The 19,375-nt window shown below is 43.1% G+C and overlaps 1 protein-coding gene across 8 annotated transcripts in view; it reads left to right on the plus strand.

The window, feature by feature from the left end:
• The window catches only part of LOC119432880 (uncharacterized), a 63,941-nt gene that overhangs the window by 14,653 nt on the left and 29,913 nt on the right, over positions 1-19,375 (plus strand). For 4 of the 8 annotated variants that reach the window (XM_049659306.1, XM_049659310.1, XM_049659305.1 and 1 more), the window contains exon 2: positions 17,932-17,997. The exons of 3 other annotated variants lie outside the window; for them this stretch is intronic. In XM_049659306.1, the coding sequence (XP_049515263.1) occupies positions 17,932-17,997 (66 nt within the window). Of the gene's footprint in view, positions 1-3,312; positions 3,409-17,931; positions 17,998-19,375 lie in introns of all 8 variants that reach the window. One more of the 8 variants, XM_049659309.1, reaches the window with a different exon arrangement.

The raw sequence follows: 19,375 nt of genomic DNA on the forward strand, positions 1-19,375 counted from the left end.
AGCCTCCGCTCTGCAGTGCTGGATTAGTCATTGCAGTGCTGAAGGCTGGACGCAAGCGTATAACTTTATTCGGCGTATTTGAATGGTCATTAAAGAGCGCGGAGGCCGCGCTCGTGCACTGTGAGGGCTGGAGGGGAATGCTGGGGACGTTAGCCTGGCATGTCAAGTAGAGGTGACAACTTCTTGAAAAGAATATGTTTATTACATGGCTCCATCGAAACGCGTCCGGCCGCGCCAGCGGTGGGAACAAGACAGAGAAAGAGCGACCGTACGAACCCGGGCCTCGCTTGCGTCTGGTGTCGTCTAGGCGTTAAGGAGGCGCCGGAAGTAGCGCTAGCTGTCAGTTACACTAAGACGGGAACTCATATATAAGGGCGCTCACATCTCACCCCTGTCTGACTGACCAAGTCTCGTGGTCAATGAGTTCTGCACACTGTCCATAACGGTCACACCCTATCACATGCGTGATAACACACCTCACTCCAGCACAAAGTCGTCGAAGCGGCTTTGGCAGCCATCGAGTGCGTTGTGTCGGCTGAGGCTGTTGCTGCGCTGCGGAGGTGACGTTGTTCGCTTCTGGGTTGTACGTTGTCTCTACGTTAAGTATTGGTAGTTGCTGGGTCACTGGAGAAACTGGGGTCACGTATGGCTTGAACTGGAAGATTATCAAGACGAGTTGTCACACACGACACACACTGTAAAAAATTCTGCCATTATACGTAGGAATTGCAAGAAAAAGTACGGAAAATACGTCGTTCTCAAAAAATATGGCCAAAACTTCCGTTAAAATACGGAAATGCTCCCCGATTTAAGTTCTACGAACATTTCACCCGTAATAATACAGTTGCTGCACTGTTCTGCACAGGACAGGCAGAATTCCGTATTTTTGTTATGTGAACATCCGTATTTTTTTGCGAGGAAAGCTATGCACGCTGTCTGAATCAGCGCTTGTACTCACAGAGTTTCATCTAACAATATTTTATTGAACATGCAAACTGTACCCACTATGAAGAGACCTAAAATGTGTGAGAGCTATAGCGTTCTGCCAAAAGTTGCAATAATGATGGCATATTTAAATATATGTTTTTGCACGCTCTATTCCGGCCGCGCACACGGGCCTTGTGACGATGATTATATGCACAAATATATGCATGCACTTGCAATGTTTTCACATTATTCGTTTACACATTTCGCATACGTGCCCATGTAAGCAAACTTGCGCAGCTCAGGTGCTGATGCAAACGATCAATCAGTACCGAAACGCAGCGAGTGGTTTAATGATCGTAATTGCGTTTACATTTAGTAACAAATGGTCTCGAAGAGAATTGGCGGCCTTTAGATCCAAGTACTATGGCAGATGAAAATTTTGAATGCCACACACAACCTAAGAGCAAAATGGCTTTACTGAACTGTACATAAGTTGCATATGATTTCAACCTCCCTAAATTAGTTCAGAATATATCATCTCTCTCTATAACTGTCTGTTCAATTGACACACCACGATTAGGCATAATCTGCATTGTTCATATGTTGTCAATGCTTGCGGTAAGATGTAATCACAAGCATTCGGCGCGCTTCACATTGAAACAAGACCAGCGAGCACGCACGTCCTTGCACGGCACAATAAAGCTCGCGAACATGCACCGATATGCAGTGTGTGCCGACTACGCGATGGTAACCGAAGATGAGGAACCGAGTACTGTGGGTACCACTACTAATAATAATAATCAAGAACCGCCCAGTGCCGTGTTGCCATAGCGATTATGTTTATTTCTTTTTGACCCAACATGCAACACCAGTTGTTTCATGAGCTTAATTCTAAAATAGGGAAATGTTATGACACAACTCGTTATTTACCCGTTCATTACATGCACCAGCCAGCCCAAATTAGCACTATACTAGATGCTCTGCAGTGCACTGCATTGCAACACAGGGGTTTGCCATCCCCAGTAGGAAACCGGACGCTCGTCTGGTTGACCTGCCTGGTTTGGTTTGGTTTGGTGCCTATAGAAATAGCACAACCCACTACGGGGGATTGGCCATGAATCGGGCTGGCAGTGGGAAGAAACATGAAGGATACCTGTCTTTCCTCTCCTTGCTTTCTCTACCTCTTTGTACACAATGCCCTACCTTGTCGGAGAGAAAGCGTTACCCTCTTTCAGAGTTGAATTATTTGCCGTTCCAGCAACTATAGTTACTGTTACTATACTATAGTTACTGTTATAGTTGCTGTTCCAGCAACTATAGCATAAACTGGAAAACGAAACCGATTCTGATTTGTTCTCCGTGCTCACAGAGCACGGCACCAGGTGGCACCGTCCGCTTTGCTTTTTAGCATCATAGGCTAAAGGTACTGAACATAGATGAAGACGGCTCCAGAAGTCTAGGTAGTGATCACAAACGTAACACGCTGAGTTTTGGAAGAGAAATGAAAGTAGGTAGGGGAGGCAAGTTGAACAACCAGGTGGGATATTTTACTCGGAAAAGCAGCTGGAAATAGCACCCCAACAAAGTGAGGAAGTAATTTCAGGGGATACTAAAGCACAAAGGACATATACGAATTTAACTGGGCTTTTTGAGCTAGAGCTTGCTAAGGTACGAGTCAGGCCCAAAGGGAACAGAAGACGTAAACCTAAGAGCTGGTGAGATGAGGAGGTTAAGGCCATAAGAAATGTCAGGAGGCATTCAGGGAACACAGATATTCAAAGCAGAAGGGTGAACCAGAAGCTGATGTTGACAGAAAATGGGATAACTTCTTAAACTTTAGAATAGAAGCATCCAATTTGATCAATGAGAAGAGGAAAGGGGACCTAGTGGTTGTCAGAAGTAACAAACAGGATAGAAAAGCAGCGAAGAAATTTTTGAAACATCTCAACTCCTTGAGTAATAAGACTAGCCTAGAGCAGAGGTTTATAGTTACAGCTCAATGTGTTCGGCTAGAAGGAGATGAGGCTATGGAACATATAAGAACAATGATGACAGAAAAATTTTAAGAACGAAACGTAGCACGTGCTCAATCAGTCCAGGATATTCCGGTTAGTGTAGTGGTTCCACTTCAACAAAGCCAGTGGGAAAGGGCAGAGAAGAGGGTTCTTAGTAGCACGTCGACAGGTCCTGATGGCATCCCAATTAAGTTAATAAAGACATTGGGCCCAAAATCCAAGAAAACATTAAGAGAGGTAGTGAGCAAAATGATAATGGATGGTAAATTCCCCGACAGGTGGAGACTAAGCAGGATGAGCATGATGGAAAGGGGGACAAAGCCGACATAAACAACTACCGTCCCATAACAGTGACGTCACTGGTTTACAGGGTGGTGATGCAGATTATAAAGGACAGACTGCAGGCACGGGTGGACGTCGAGGAGGTGCTGGGCGAACTACAATATGGGTTCCAGAAACAAAGGAGGTTAGTAATATGATCTCAATGACACTGTATTGAAATAGCAGAAAAGGAACGCAGGCCCCTATGGCTGGCATTCCTGGATATCAAGGGAGCCTATGACAGTGTAATCCAAAAAGATTTGTGAGATTTACTGGGCACTCTAGATGTGGAAGATGGAGTAAGTAATCTTTCAAAGGATATCTATAAACGTAACAAGGTGGTTATAAAATGGGAAAAAAGTATCTGAGCCTATAAATATACAGCAGGGGCTTAGGCAGGGGTGCCCTCTGTCACCTCTGTTGTTCATGCTGTATTTACAAGGATTAGAGAAAAAATGAGACAGGAGCGGACTTGGCTTCAACCTTTCATTTTTCAAGCAAGGAGAATGCGTTAAACAGTCATTACCACGACCATTTCCAGGTCTGATGTACGCGGATGACATTGTACTTATGGCTGACAAGGAAGACTTGCAGGGATTAATGGACATTTGTGGTAAAAAAAGGAGATAGCTTAGGTTGGAAGTTTAGTAAAGAAAAACCGGCAGTCATGATTTTTAATCATAATCAGGACAAGCGAGCCTAGGATACAGGAGGTTACGCTGGAGGTAGTGCATAAGTACAAATATCTTGGAGTGTGGATAAACAATGGGGCTGAGTACCTAACGGAACATGAAAAATATGCAATGACTAAAGGTACCAGGAATGTCGCTGTGATGAAAAATAGGGCACTGTAGAATTACATGGGTACGAAGTAGTGAGAGGGATTTCGAAAGGGGTGATGGTCCCTAGTTTGACTATCGGCAATGTGGTCCTGTACATGAGATGAGGGTTCGAGCAAGGTTGGAAATTATGCAGCGAGGGGTAGGTAGGTTTGCTTTGGGAGCACACGGAAATACACCAAATCAGTGACTACAGGGTGACATGAGATGGACGTCATTCGAGGGCAGGGAAGCTCGCAGCAAGATCGAATTTGAGGAGCGATTCAGGAAAAGTGGAGGACAAGGAGTGTTTTAAGTTATCTGTACAAGAGGAATGTTGACACACAATGGAGAAAGCTGACCAGAAAATTGTCAATGAAATATTTGGACTGCAGGAGGGGTGCAAACCAAGAAGCATCGGTTAAGAAACAGGTTAAATAAACAGAGAGGGGTCTGTGGAAAACAAGGATGCAGTCGAAATCAGCACTGGGAACATCTAGAACGTCCAAGCAAGAAATCGCCAAAGAAAATATCTATGCTAATTCTAGGAGAAGTTCTGCGTTGTTTGAAGCCAGGACGGGAGTATTGCGGACGAAGATGTACCGAGTCAAGTACCAAGGTAATGACACACTGTGCGGTGCGTGTAGAGAGGAAGAGGAAACGGCTGAACACCTGATACTTTTCTGTAAAGGGCTTAACCCTGCAGTGCATAGCAACGGGGCTGATGTTTTCACAGCATTGGGATTTAGGGACAGTGTAGGCAAAATAGACTTCAAGCGGATAGAAGTAACCAAACGGAGGTTTTCTTATTGGTGACTAAAATCAAGACAAGAGTGAAATTTCACCCTCCACAAATACAAAATATGTTAATAGTCACGAGTAGGTGGCGTGTGCCGTCGCCCTATTTAAAGGGTTCAGCCTCATCCATCCATCCATCCGACCATCGAAAGATCTAACAAGCGGTTGACGAAGTTGCAAATGTGTAGTCAGCCGGCTTTTATCGTTTTATGTTGTGCAAATTGTTAGTTTACCGTAAATATGTCTTGATTCGTACTCAAGAGCGGAGCAAGGTCCCAAGCAACAGAGACTGACGCATCGGGAGCGAAGAACAGAAGCGATTGATGGTTACGCTGCTTGGCTCTTGGCAAAGTTCTGAATTTGTCGCTGTGTGATGTGCGCTTGTGTGCTCGTAATGTGCCGTCATAGCGCGGGGATATTTGCGCTGAATGTGTTTCACTTCGTCTACAAAACTCTGGACGCAGAGGCATCGAAGAAGTTGTCCTCTGTTCAGGTGCACGTATGTGCCTGGATACGCGATAGCCTGACCTCAACGGATGTTCAAAAGTCTACGCGCACTCCTAACCTGCTCACGAGGTAAGCCCGTTGTAATTTTGTTTGTTTCCTTTGCGTAGCGTAATAGTTAAAATGATCTGTCGTACGCCGGCGTCACTATAGGAAATATTGTTTCAAAAAAGGCCAGTAAACGGCTTCTTAGGGCAAAAAGGACGCGTGAACGGGAAAAAGGATCTCCAATCAATTTAGGTCCATATCCATGGTAGCGCAATCGAAATTTTCCGTGTGACGGTTATAACATCTTGCTCTGTTGCGTTAAAAACGTAGAATAAAAAGACATTCAGTCGCGCACATAACTTGCATTGACGCTTGTATTGGCTTGACAGCATAGTCTGCATCCGATCATCTAAACGTTGGAGCTAATAGCAGTGGTTCACTACGTGTGATGGTTACTTTTATTCTTGCATGCGCTTTTTTATTGCACTGACAAAAAAATATTGTTAGCTCTGCTCTGTCTTTCTTTGGTGCAGCTGATTGCGGTACAGCAGGATGTTTTGCTTCGAATGATGCCTGTGCGGTCAAGCTATTCGTGTCAGTAAGCTAGCTGAAAATGTTGTATCAGTTGCCGAAAAAGAAAGAAAAAACTGGACATACCAGTGAAGTGATCGCAATCATCGTAGACTGTATTTTATAAATACTTCAGCTGAATTGCTTAAGCGGAGGGTAGATATGCATGAAAACCAGATGACTGTGCTGATACTTAGCAGGACCAAGGTTACATAACATTATTAATTAATCATTTTCTTTCGCCGAAAGGCTAGTTGCTGTTGTCCTGCTGAAGCTGAGGTCTGCTGCCTGCCAAGTGCCCATGTTTCTCAAGTTGCAGTATTGTTGGCCTCAAAGTGAGTGCATTTTTTTGTCTCTCAGCTTTTTACTAGCTCAACCATGACCATCTACTTAGCTGTGTAGGTGAGCACTGTTTGTGACATTGGAGTGCTAATTGATTCCATGCATTGTTTTCTGTTTCGTTGTTGCATCACGTCACATTATAATTGCAATATATATTTTTTTGTGCTGAGAGCCCCATAGTCACCCCCTCCTCCCTCATGTTGTAACTGTGGTTGTATCATTTATGTGCAAAGATGGTATGGATGACCAGTGCTACAAGTTTTATTTTATTCCAAAGTAAGTTACAAGTACCCAAAGAATTCTGTATAGCATAAAACCAAGCAGCCTCAGAGTACAGTCTCAATTGCATAGATTTAATTGGTCATGTAGAGGCGCACAGCATGCCTCTTTATTACTTGCTGAACACGTAAGCTGTGAGGAAAATGAAGATTTACGTAGCTTCAGCTTTGTGCTATCGGCCATTGTTCGCGCCCTCGGCAGTTGTGGAGGACTATCAAGGCATTTCTTTTTCTAGCTCATTTTCTTAGCACGGAAAAATTATACTTTATGTGTACGGAGAAAGCCAGTCACTTGGGTAATGAGAACCCAAATGTCTAAACTTAGAATATTGATTTGCAGTTTGATGGTTCAGAATAAGTAGAAATGGACCATAAACACTTGTAACTTTCGCTTGACAAAAGCCTAGAGAATACACTAACCGTACTTGCCTGCTGTAGCCCTGCGCCAAGTAAATTTCAATTGTAATTTAGCAGTAAAGTGCGTGCTTCTATTCTTACATCCTGTCAGAGAGTTGGTAACATGTTTCACATTTCTAGCAGCCAGCTAACCAGTCCTGTAAAGGTAGTAAAAATGGGCCAACTATTTTTAACAAATTTGCGAGAATGTGCCGGCAGTTCGGTTAGAAAACTAAAGCCATGGAACCAGCACAGTGATCTCACTTCTTGTTCGCATTTCACAGGTTTTAAAAAGCAAGGTGGGAGCTATAGCTAGTGTTCCGACTTGAAACCAAAGCCAGTATAAAAGGGTGCACGCCACTGATCTCTTCTATAGGATACCGAATAGTGCATTGAGCGCCCTCGACTGAAGCCAACCTTGTCCCAGAAGTTGGCTCTTTACGAATTTGCAGTGGCACTTCAGCTGCACGGGAGGGCGGCAATTCTTCCCCTAAAATACTTGCCTGTTGTGCCGTACACTACCGAAGCAGGCCAGAGAAGTGTTTTGAGAAGCTGTCCAGAATTTTCCACAACAGTACCGACATCATTGCTAACATGAGTGCTGAAAACACCGGTCAATGAGAAAACACTTTATGTAAAAAAAAGCTATTGCATACAGGTACAGATTATTATAAGAGCTCTTACCAGACATGTAGAGACGTAGTCTTCAGAAAACCACAGAGAAATGTTCATGGCAGCAGTATTATGCGACCGCATGCATTATTAAGCGCAGCGTACACCCTGCTTTAGGGGCAAGCCGCTGTATGACAGCACATTTCACCTGCGCCTGGTTTGGCGAGCGGCGAAGCGGCATCCAGCAAAACATAGCAGAGATCAGTGGTGCACACAGCATTTTGAGTCACCTTTCTCGAAGCCAGCTGAACACGTGGTAACTGTTTCCAAAGCAGAAAAACTAAGCGCAAGGGCTCTGAGCTTATTGCTTTGTAAAGTGGCTGGTGCTGGGGCATAGCAAATACTGTGGCATTGTAGATTTACACGAGGCAAGCTAGGATCTCAAACAGCCTGCTGGTTCACTTTATATTCAACCAACGTATCAACTTCATCTGCAAGTCAAACCTATCTTCAGAAAGTGGATGTTGCCTTTAGAGAAATTGTAGGAGCGAACTTGCTTGCTGAGAGCAGGTATTTGAGAACACAGACTGAGCTCAATACAATAAACACCAGAACAATTTGCTAAGAATTTAAGATCGGGAATCTTCAAAGCATGATTTGTTGAGTGGTGTTGAAATTACGCTCAAAGTTGTTTATTCTTACATTCATATAGTATTCAAGCATAATGGTAACAGCATTCGTCGCTTAGAGTGCATGGCAAGGGCGTATTCCACATGAGCTTGTGTCTTTTTGCTGGACTTTCAAAAACTGGTTTCTTGTTCAGTTGAGATTTTCAAGTTTGCATTGTTTATTATGTAACCCATCCTAACCTAAGCTAAACATCTGAATAGTGAACACAACTTTACCTTTTCGCTTGATTCTCTGGATTGCACGCCCCTGTGTCAACACACTTTAATTTGAAAACTGCTTGCACCTTACTAAAAAAATCGCTTGAAACCATAGCCACCAGTAACACTACCATGACATGGTTATGAAAATTGTAAAATTGTGTTTTGATCTATGATGTTTTTAAACATAGAGTGCTCGGCCTGTGATGTAAATTGGTTCCTGATATCCAACCATGATGCGAGAATTAAAGAATAAACAGAAGCAAAAATGTTTTTGCTACTTTTTTTCCAGAGTAGCTCAGAGCAATTTCCACATGTAAAATAACTGGAAACAAGTTTACTCAGCTGGGAAAAGCAGCGTCTCATTTGAATAGTGCCCGATACAAGGTTACGACAAGCTTTTCACTATATTGGTAGCATTTTACTTCTACCTGTAGCCCTGACATTTGTTGCCTGAGTATGGTGTTGTGCAGTATAGTAAAATTGGCATCACCCGGAAAGCGTCACAAAGCTATGAATACAACTTAAATGGGTTGTTTAAAGAAAGAGACAAAGCTCAGAAAATTATCCTTTTTTATGCAGCCTGTGGAGACAAGATTTCTTAAACATGACCATGGTCTTCAAGAAAGAAGCCGAGACCAGACACTGCAGATGTTCATTCCTGTTCCGGCAAAAATAGACCAGACTTAACCAGCTGGGTTTTTCCAAGCGAAGTCATCACAGCTTGAGTCACGCCATGCAACAAGCAGTTGATCCCACAGGGACCGTGAAAAGGTTTCCTTTTCACGGCGCCACCACCGATCCTTGGCGCCACCACCTTTCTCCGGCAGTTTGTCTACCTGCTCTGCTAACCAGGTGGGTTAAAGAAGGCAATTCCAAGCATAGAACTTAAGCTCAATACAGTTTGAGTGCAAAATTATCCACTTATCATTTCCAAAAAAAAAAACGGGAAATAAGTAGATGGTAGGGTCTCCATACAGACACCTCTTTCCCACAAAGAATTGGCCGTGACAAAAAAACTGTTTGTGGAGGCTTGAATATCAGTCTGTATGATTTGGCGCAGATAGGATAATGATTATGAACATTTCTGGTGAAGGTAGTGGTAGTAGACTGAATAATCAAAGAGTTAAGATATAGACTAGAAGACGGATTTCATTCCCTTCCCAGAATTTTAAATCATCCCAATAATTGTGTCTAATGGTCCGTGCGTGTCGAGTGACAGCGCTTCTCGACTCCTGCTTCTTGCTGACATCATTCTTATGCGGCGTACTCGATCTGTTTACTGCCCTGTTACTCCCATTCGAGCAAATTTACATTTCTCACACGAAACCTTGTAGCTGATTTCCGTAAAACTTTCTGATGAGATCACAGGGCGGCATGCACCCCGAGGCTTTCTTAGATATGCGTTCAAGAGTCTCGGTTCTTCCGAATGTTAAAAACCTACTCCTACTGAGAAGTTCTTAGTATCATCTGCAAGATTATTTGCGAACATGAACTTGCATAAATTGGGGGAAACAGTCAGTCTATAGCATGTCAGCTGATATCGCTGACGATGCATACGCATACCAACTGAACTAAATAAAGATATAGCAGCAACTCCAAGAATTGTTGGGGTGATGTCATTCTTGCAGTGGAATGAAATCCCTCTTCCCATCTTAATCTGGAATCTGTGATAACTCAGACTACAAAATACCTCTAAAGGGGGCGCAACGGGAATTTTGCATATTGCATTTATTTGCCTTATATGCAGGATATTGCACTCCAATTCCGTTGTATGAGATAAGTTAATTAGAGGGTTTTAACTTGCTTTTAATGTATTACAGCTGTGTGCCGGAACACTGGTGACAGCTTGCAGTAACTACAGCGTGTCGAAATATAATTGCAGCTTCCATATATTATGTACTTACTAGTGCACAGGCGTCGGCAACAGCAATCATTAGGATACACTAGTTTCTTCTACTCTGGAGTATGCATCCTCACTATATTTGAATGTGAAACGGGGTTTCAATGTGGGGTATACTCCTGCATAAACTTCAGGAGCATTTCTCCTTGTCTGTGGTGCAGGCAAGGAGAAATGTTGCAGCGATTGTAAAAGTATGGTGCCTGTTTACAGCACCCATATAGAACAAAGAGAATCATTAGTGAACAGTAAACATATTGAATAATGAAATGGTTTTTAGTATTTTTCTACAAATTTAACACTTTTTTCCTTGCAGTATGCTGGTTTTTAATTCTAAGGTTCGAATATCTGCACAAAGTTTGACTGTAGGATGACATTTTACGTGTAAGAGTGCATTTGTGCGCATGACACCTCGTCGTCAAAATTCTGCTGCACAGAATGTCATAAGTTTTCTTTTGTGTTGGTCACCATCTCACAAAGTGCTCCTTTTAGAGTTGAAATGCAACATTATTGCAATGCACGTTTGATGTTCTAACAAAAAGAATCGAGTCCTCTGATCACCTTATTCTCCTCACTTGATGCCTAGTTTTGAATAGTGTGATTGACACCATGAGCATCGATGTGGTGTGTAATTGTGTGTAAGGGGCAGTACATTATTTAATTTCAGCAGCTTTTTGAATAACTTGTAGAAGTATTGTAGAATGCTGTTTGTTTCTTTCAGTCAGTGCTGCCAAACTTCACTTTTGATTGTTGCAACAACTATAATGTAGTTTGCTAGCTCTCCTGCCAACCTATATAATGTGAAGGTATCTGTGTTGAAAAAGAACCTAATAGGTATGACAGGAACTAACGTCCATTGAGACCATTAAATTTTGAGCTTACGCCTGTACATGGTACTGTTGAATGAATGCTCACCCTGTAGAACTGTCCATAACATTTTCTTCCATTAAAATAGAATTGAAACTTTGAATAGCATCTGAACTTACACTTCTTTGAAAAATGAGCCATTTCCTTGTTGAAGTAGGACAAAGGTTCTACAGGAAGACAAAACTTGAATTCGTCAACAGTAGGTAGGAATATAAACAGTGCTCAACTTTTCGCAATCGTGCAATTTGTTTTATGCATTTCCAGCGCTTTAATGAAATATGAAAAAATAAGAGGAGAGGAAAGACGTAAGGACAGGTAGAAAGCTGGTATTCAACTGATTGTAGTACATGAAAATTGCGGGTGTATATATACATTTACTGATCATGCACCAACAGATGGCGGAACGAGAATTGTAACGCATGCTTGAAGCCTCTGATCAAAGATGCATAGTAGACCGGTTTTGAAGCACATAATCACGTTCTTTCATTGACAGAGCAATAGCTGTACTGAAAATTTTATCGTTGTCTTTTTAAAACAAAAAGCTAGAAGAATTAGACGGAACTTTCTGTCCTTGTACCTGCCTGAACATGTGTGCTGTTAAAAATTGGTGTGCATTCGCATTGCTTGCAGTGCTTCACTATGTGACCGGATCCCCCTAGTGCCCGGATCCCCCTAGTGCACACGGTGCTCTGTGAAATTGTCGTTAACGCAATGACCACTCTGGCCAATGTAGCATTTACCATATGACACGGGAATGTATGGTAATGCAACGACCACTCTGACCAATGTAGCATTTACCACATGACAGGGGAATGTACGTTAATGCAACGACCACTCTAGCCGATGTAGCATTTGCCACATAACAGGGGGATGTAGTAAACGGCACGAGTACTGCACGCCACGAAAGAGGTGGCATGCTTCTGCGTGCATGCTGGACCTTTCTTGCCCTCAGGTTGTTCAGTGCTCGGGACATGCGAAGCAGCTTTTCCGGCGCTGAAAACAGCATAGCGACACCACACTTGGCCGCCCTGCATTTTAAGCGGTGTTACCGGTGGTGCACATAAGGCGCAACAACCAGGTAGTCTACCTTTCCGAATCCAGATGCCCCTTTGCTTTTGATCATCTGCCGTTGACTTCTTTGAGGAGGCCTTCTAGCACAGAGGTGATGATCTGTTGGGCGAAACTCGCCCTGCTAGGACGTTGCGCTTGCTCTTGCAAGCTCATTGCCAACCCGATAGCGGCTCTGTAATGTCATTTCTCGCAAAGAAATTAATGACATAATTAGAGTATTGTACCAAGAAAGGGTGTTTCGCAGAAAACGTATCCCCTTTTTCAATTGATGTCGTTGACTAACTTTATTCTACTCCAAAACCTGATTTACTCAGAGCTGTCAGAATTTTTCTCGAAGAATCTGTCCTCATATCTTTTATGAACTTCACTGGTTTATCTACTGACAGCATCCTTGAGCCCTGTGTAATCAATCAAAAGCGACGATAATTTTTAGATGTCGACGACTACATGGTTGTTTTTAAGTCAGGGGCTCCTGAGGACATTCAGACAATTCACATTGTTCTTGAAGCACTTGAGCGATCTGCACCAGGTCTCAGTTTTACTCATGAGATGCCTGTCGACGATTGCTTGCAGTTCCTTGACCTCTCTTTCTCTCGAATAACATGCCAAGTTTGCTGGAAGTATCAACCAAGATCAAAAAAAGTGAATCTTAATTTACAATTTGGCTCATTAAGTTAAGGGTTTGCATAGCGGCCAACTGCTTGTGCTCAGCCCTCAATAATTCGTGCGAGCACCGGTGGCAATGAGCTTGGAAGAGCAAGGCCAATGTCTTAGCAGGGCAGGTTTCCCCCAACAGATGATCGCCTCTCTGCTAGAAAGCCTTCGCAAAGAGGTTGAGTTCAGGGGATCGAAAGCTAAAGGCATCCGAACTCAGCCGGATAAATGAGCGGTTGTTCTGCCTTATGGGTACCACCATTCGCACCGCTCGAAAGAACGTGATGATGTGCGTCATAACCTGTCTACCATGCACCATTATTAGGTGGCTTAAAGCATGCTCTATAATTCATGTTCCGCCGTCTGTTAGCGAATGAACAGTGAATGTATATATATGACCGCACCTTTACATGTACTCCTACCAGTTGAAAACCAGTGTTCTACCTGTCCTCCCGTCTTTCCTCTTCTCTTATTTTTGTCTATTTTTTGAAGCACTGGAAATGTATGAATTGTTTATTTTCCAACTAGCCCAGCTGTCTGCATTAGGCATTGCGCCAGGTTATCATACTGCCTGCCCCATTTTTTTTCACAGCCATTTTTTTCTTGGTTATTTTATGGTCAAACCGAGTTTAATTTTGATCTCCTTATTTATTTTATTTGGTCAATATCTTTTTTTTGTCTTCCTAAAAATGTTTATTCCTAATCTGCTATCATTTTCCTGGTGCCAAGTACCTTTGTGGCAATGTCGGCTACAACAACATCCCTTTTTCCCAACAATGCTGATCCATGTTCATGTTTTTCAAAGACATAAGTTACCACTTTATTGTGCTCGGTGATTACCCTCTTTGTCGCTTTCTTAGGATGGAAATTCACAAATGCTATTTGTTTCTCCTTGCAGCAGCAAGTTTGTCCTTGCAAGGCATGTGGGGTCAAGAACAACTTTCACCAGGAAAGAGTGCAAGACGAGTGGTTGAACAAAATAAAATTGTATGTGTGTTCTAAGGAACTTGACAACTGAATGTTTGCACTTATTTGTATATATAATACGCGATTCATTCTTATCGCAAAGTGACAAGTGTTACCTTTTTAGCTATGTCACTGTGTTGGTTAGACAATTTCCTCAAAAGCAACGTGCTGCTTTTAGCTGCCTTCACGACATATGATTTAAAGTATATACACTGTCGGAGATAAGTACCCACGACGGGCAAGTGTCGACCACATTGTATCGCTGTGCCATCAGCCGGGTACAGCCACACTAACATCTGCGTTCAAGAGTAAAAAAATATTTCCTAACGCAGGTGTTAGCGTGGTTGATTCCGGCAGATAGTGCAGCGATAAAATTTGATTAACGCTCGCGCGTCCTAGGCACTCCTGACCACGATAGTACATTCTCCAAACAATGAATTTTCTCTGTGAAACGTAATACGCGAAACACCTCTGCTTTTACGGTTGGGCCGTATAGTACAGATTCTGCATACTGGGTCTTCCCTCTTCTGTTTACAGGAAGCACCTGTATTTTGACGGTCGAAACGTATAGTACATATTTGGCATGCAGAGTCCACCATTTTCTAAATATGAAAGCACTCGTATTTTGTATCACGGTGTCAAGTGTACGTCCGTCCGTTCTACGGAAATGACTATGTACTTTTTCATAAAAGAATATATTCGTATGTCCCAAAAATTCTGGCAGAAATAAAATGATATCAATGCTTCCACTTTCTTGCATATTTAATAAGTAAAGAAAATATCACGCGAACTTTAGAACTGTATCAGTTTGAAACCAACAAAGCAGTGGATTCAGCTGATATGCAAAACGTAAAGGCCATGAAATGAACAAGTTGAGGACAAATATTTTGATGAATTTTTGTCACATGACAACCTTATTTACATTTTTGTACATATGCAACGGCCAGAGAAAAACCTCAATGACGCTGCCCTTCGTTCCGATGTATTGCACAGGATCAGTTGTTACCGGTTGTGTAATGTGAGTAATTGCACCGAAATAATAGTCGCCCCAAATAGTACATATGAAAAGCAGGAGTGCCGCAAATTTTACATGAGAAATGCAAAGATACAATCGAATATGCTGATTCCAAGATATAGCTTGGTGGTATTACGGATGGTACAATCACAAAGTCCTTTGAGATTGTCCTGTGCTTTTCGAACCGTTGATGTAACTCAGCTAATACGTGAGAGAATATTCCTCAGCATTTTCTGATGCAACCCTCCCATGATCCTGCGATCGGGCACCGGTTCGTCAGCGATTCTTACGATCATTTTCGATTGCGTTCAGTGCCACATCTATGTCGTCATTGGCGGATATCATGTCAATGTTCCTTGGGGGGGGGGGGGGGTATTCTGTAAGAATCCACTTAGTGGACTGCATCACGCCGCACGAGCGCGAAGGTGCCAGCCAGGCTCCTTCGCGCGCGTGCTGCTAGAGCCAATGGCGACAGCTGGAGCGGACAGTTCCCTAGGTGGACTCTTACAAAATACCTCCCCTTCTTTGTTTGCAGATGCTTTGACAGAGGCAGAGTCACCGCTAACACATGCTACGCCACATGCAGACTCAGAAGACATGCCGATGACAAAAGTGCCAACGCTGGACTATTTGTCTGAACTGGATTTTCGCCACTGTCATTTAATTTTATCTCCTCTAGAGCCGCGATCACCGGTTCAAACAGATTCAGAATTGAGAAAAAAACTGCATCATGTTTTTACACACAGCGTTTCACATAATCCCAAAAGTCGCTGCCTTGTGGACCAGGACACACCAAACTTATGATTTATCGTAAAACGAGACAGCAGTTAGGAGATTTGCGGAAAATGTACGGTGTTGTCTTCAGCGTTGCAAAACAGCTTCGGATATCTATGATGGAGCACGCCGCACAGATAACTAGGTTGAGGGAGTGGCTGGCACAATGTGTGTATAGTGCGGCTGGATATTTCTTGCGAACGGCAGCTTGCACACCATTCGTTTAACCAGCCGTCGAGCTGGCACCATCATAACCTAGGCCATGAAGACGATGTGTGTTAATTCGCAGGTGTAAGAGAAATTTATAATAGTGTCGGCGAGGTCCCTGCCACTTTGGTCCTCAATTGGTACAAAACCTAAAAACACTTCTTCAATGTCGTTGGCATCCTTGTTTAGGTACCTTGCACACACAGTGAGCTTTTTTTCAATTCCAGTATATCCGTCGTTTCGTCAGCAAGTACTAAGAAGCAGCCTGCAGCGTTCACTTTTGCAACTAGGCTTTCTTTGATACTTTCACCTCAAATTGCTATAGTTCGCTTTTCTACATCGGGGCTTACATATGAGGAATTACTGGGGCAACTTTCCAAATCGTTCTACAGATCTGAATTTCCACAATCAGCTCGCATGCGAAGGAGTGCTCTGAAAATACCAGTATTTTCAGCGGGGGCTTTGCTTAAATCCATAGGAAAAAACTTGGGGAGAAATGCATTGGCGTTCCAGTTTAATTTTGTGCTTCAATGCATAAAGCGACGTTTTCTTAAGAACCTAACTGGAACGCCTATGCATTTCTCCTCAAAGCTCGGGAATCAATATCTCGAAACTGGTGTCATCCCGAGAATTCGTTCCAAGTGGTTCCGCCTTGCGAACTGCACGGCTACAATTTGTAAATTGCAATGTGGGCCATCAGGCAATTAGTTAAAATCTTAATTAGTGAACTTCTGTTAATTATGTGATTATGCATTTCAATTTCTTGTGCAAGTAATGTCCGCCTCTTCGAGTAGACCAGCTCATGAACTAGAATTGTGCTATCTGCCACAGGCAACCTTTAAGGATTTTTGAAAGTGTTCGCTGAAACACCCTGTATATACCGCAAAAGGCTGTGCAGGCAAATTTTAAGGTGCGATGGTTAAGTAGTGGATATCATACATCACGCATCATGGAATGACTCTGATAACCAGTGTGGACGCTGAGGCAGCTCTTGCAAGACATTTATTTCATAAAACACATATGCTTAAGTAGGCATCGTGCGTTGCCTATCGGTACACGAGTGATGAGCATGAAATGAAGAACACGTGCAGTGAAGGTGAAATCTAGCGAATTCCTGCAGCTATCACAAGAACCAAGGGTGGCAGCAATCTTATGTAACAAACGCTTGAAGTGTTTAGATTAAGTATGTACTTTTGAAATTATTATGGAACATTCGTTTCCGTCCTATTTTTAATGATTTGATGGTTTTCCGAGTCTTCTCGGCGAACTGCGAATGTTTACTTTCTATTGAAGTAGATTGCTATAAATTTACATTGTGTGGCCACGTAGGAGTTTACGCAATGTGTCGCAATGTTGACTTTTCTAGGAAACAGGGTTGTTGATGTGAAGGGAATGTTTTCAAAACAAAAAAAAAAAAAAAACTCGAGAGAGTTATTCGGCGGTTACCCTCATTATTCCCAGAGTGACCTGTACGTGAGGTTTAGTTCGCTTTCATTGTTAACGCAAGGAATGGGTGGAGAACGTTTAAACATTTCTGGCTTAATTACGCATGTTGTAAATAATGGCTAAAATTTCGTTTCCATGTCATGTTCATCCGTGATATATAGGCTTATAGTAGGTGTCTCTGGTGTCAGGAGGGATCTTGCTTTTACCTTTCAGTCATAAGTTGAGATGCAGTGTTTAAACGGCTATGACATGGTTCTTCAGCTATATTTAGGTTATTACTGTAACTCCGAGCAGAAAAAGAAAAACACAAAAAGTGAAACAAAGCTGGGCTCTCAGCGTACATTCTAACTGGACATTTCTATTAGAGATCGCCGACTTTAAGCCCCTTATTTCTACCTACAGCAACCGCAATTTCGGAGTGTGCTTTGTGACGTCGGGGACGTCTAACCCAAATGCCCGGGGTGAGACAGTGTGCACCCTAAAGGCGGCCGAGTGTACAGACGCATGTTTCACTTGCACGCGGTGCTGCTTCCGGCATCGCGGGAAGAGTACTAAAACCTCCTCAACCCTTACAGGTGTGCATGACGTTGGGTCCTCGAGCTTCGTTTCCATGCCATTCCCGGCTCTTCGAGCCCATTCAGGTGTGTGTAGCCTTGTTCGTCCTTTTGCACGAGCGGCTTGAACGCTCAGCATCGTGAATGCCATCCCTATAGTGGCAAAACCGGATTTGAAAGGGACGGCCGCCTCGGTTAGCCGGTTATGTCCGGTATCGGCCAATCGTGTAAAAGAACGATTCGCCTTTAAATGATGAGACGCCGCATAATGATATCAGTGCATTAGTGCAAACTTTAATAATGTGGCCATGTCTCAAGGACTAATATTTCGCCACGGAAGTGAATTGCAGCCACACTAAGTGCGTTCAGGGTTGAATTTACCCATAGCTCAATGTTCGTGGCTTCTTTTCCTTGCCACCAGTGGGCAAAAATGACAAGTAAACATAAATGTGCAGACGGTGACTAAAGGCGGAAGCAAGGAGCGCTGTAACCAAAACGCGGAGCCACGGACTGTTTAGGCGGCGAGTATGACAAAACAATGATGACATGAAAATTGGCTTTCAGTATTTTATATTATTACAGCGAAGCTATATGTGGCTAGCCGATTCGTCCGTCTGTCGCATGTAGGCCGAAAACCATCATCGGCAATGGCTGGAGTGTCGTCTTCTTCCACAGCTGGCTCGTTGGCGTCCCTCTGGTTGCGCTCGTATCACTGCTCCCGCGTTCGTCGTCATTTGTTCAAAGAAGACTTTGTTCCCGTAGAGAAGTCATAGCCGAAATTCAGGCAAGGACACAGGGATATGCTGGGGTCACAGCCCGTCAGATGACGGCAACGGACGCATCTCTTTCACTTTCTATTGCTGATGCTGTCGAAAGGGCAATGGGAACGGCCACGGAACGCCTAGCTGCAAACCTTTGCGAGTCCTTGACACAAATCCTGAATAACCAGATGGCACAGATATTCGGTATCACGACTGCTATCAGAATACCTTCTCCGACTACTGAGTGCCCACGGTCATCAAGTGAAGAAGTATCTACAGCTCCTAATCTCACCTCTCAGGATTTTTAAGTTGCAAGTCCTTCTATCGATGCCAATGACAATATTAGTGAAGGCATCAGTGATGACACGCAGGGATCAGGTGAAATCGACATACATTCACGATCGCTAAAGCGATCTCGATCTCCTCTGACAAAGAAAGCTACTACTCTTATTCACTCAAAGAGGAAAGATATTTTAAAGATAGCCTTGCAAAGCAAGACTTCTTAAAAGAAAACATCTTAAGTAAGGCAATTTCTGAGTCAATTCTTTCGCAACAATAGGGTTCCTCAAAATTCTTCATTGGAATTGCCTATAAATTCACTCTTCACTTACACATTTATTATACTTGTCATGGAAATTCTCCCCGGTTTGAATTGCATTCCAAGGAACCTGGCTTTCAGCGCATCGGTCTTTTCAGTTACATAA

Source organism: Dermacentor silvarum, chromosome 11 (genome assembly GCF_013339745.2).
Source record: "Dermacentor silvarum isolate Dsil-2018 chromosome 11, BIME_Dsil_1.4, whole genome shotgun sequence".
Classification (NCBI taxonomy): domain Eukaryota; kingdom Metazoa; phylum Arthropoda; class Arachnida; order Ixodida; family Ixodidae; genus Dermacentor; species Dermacentor silvarum.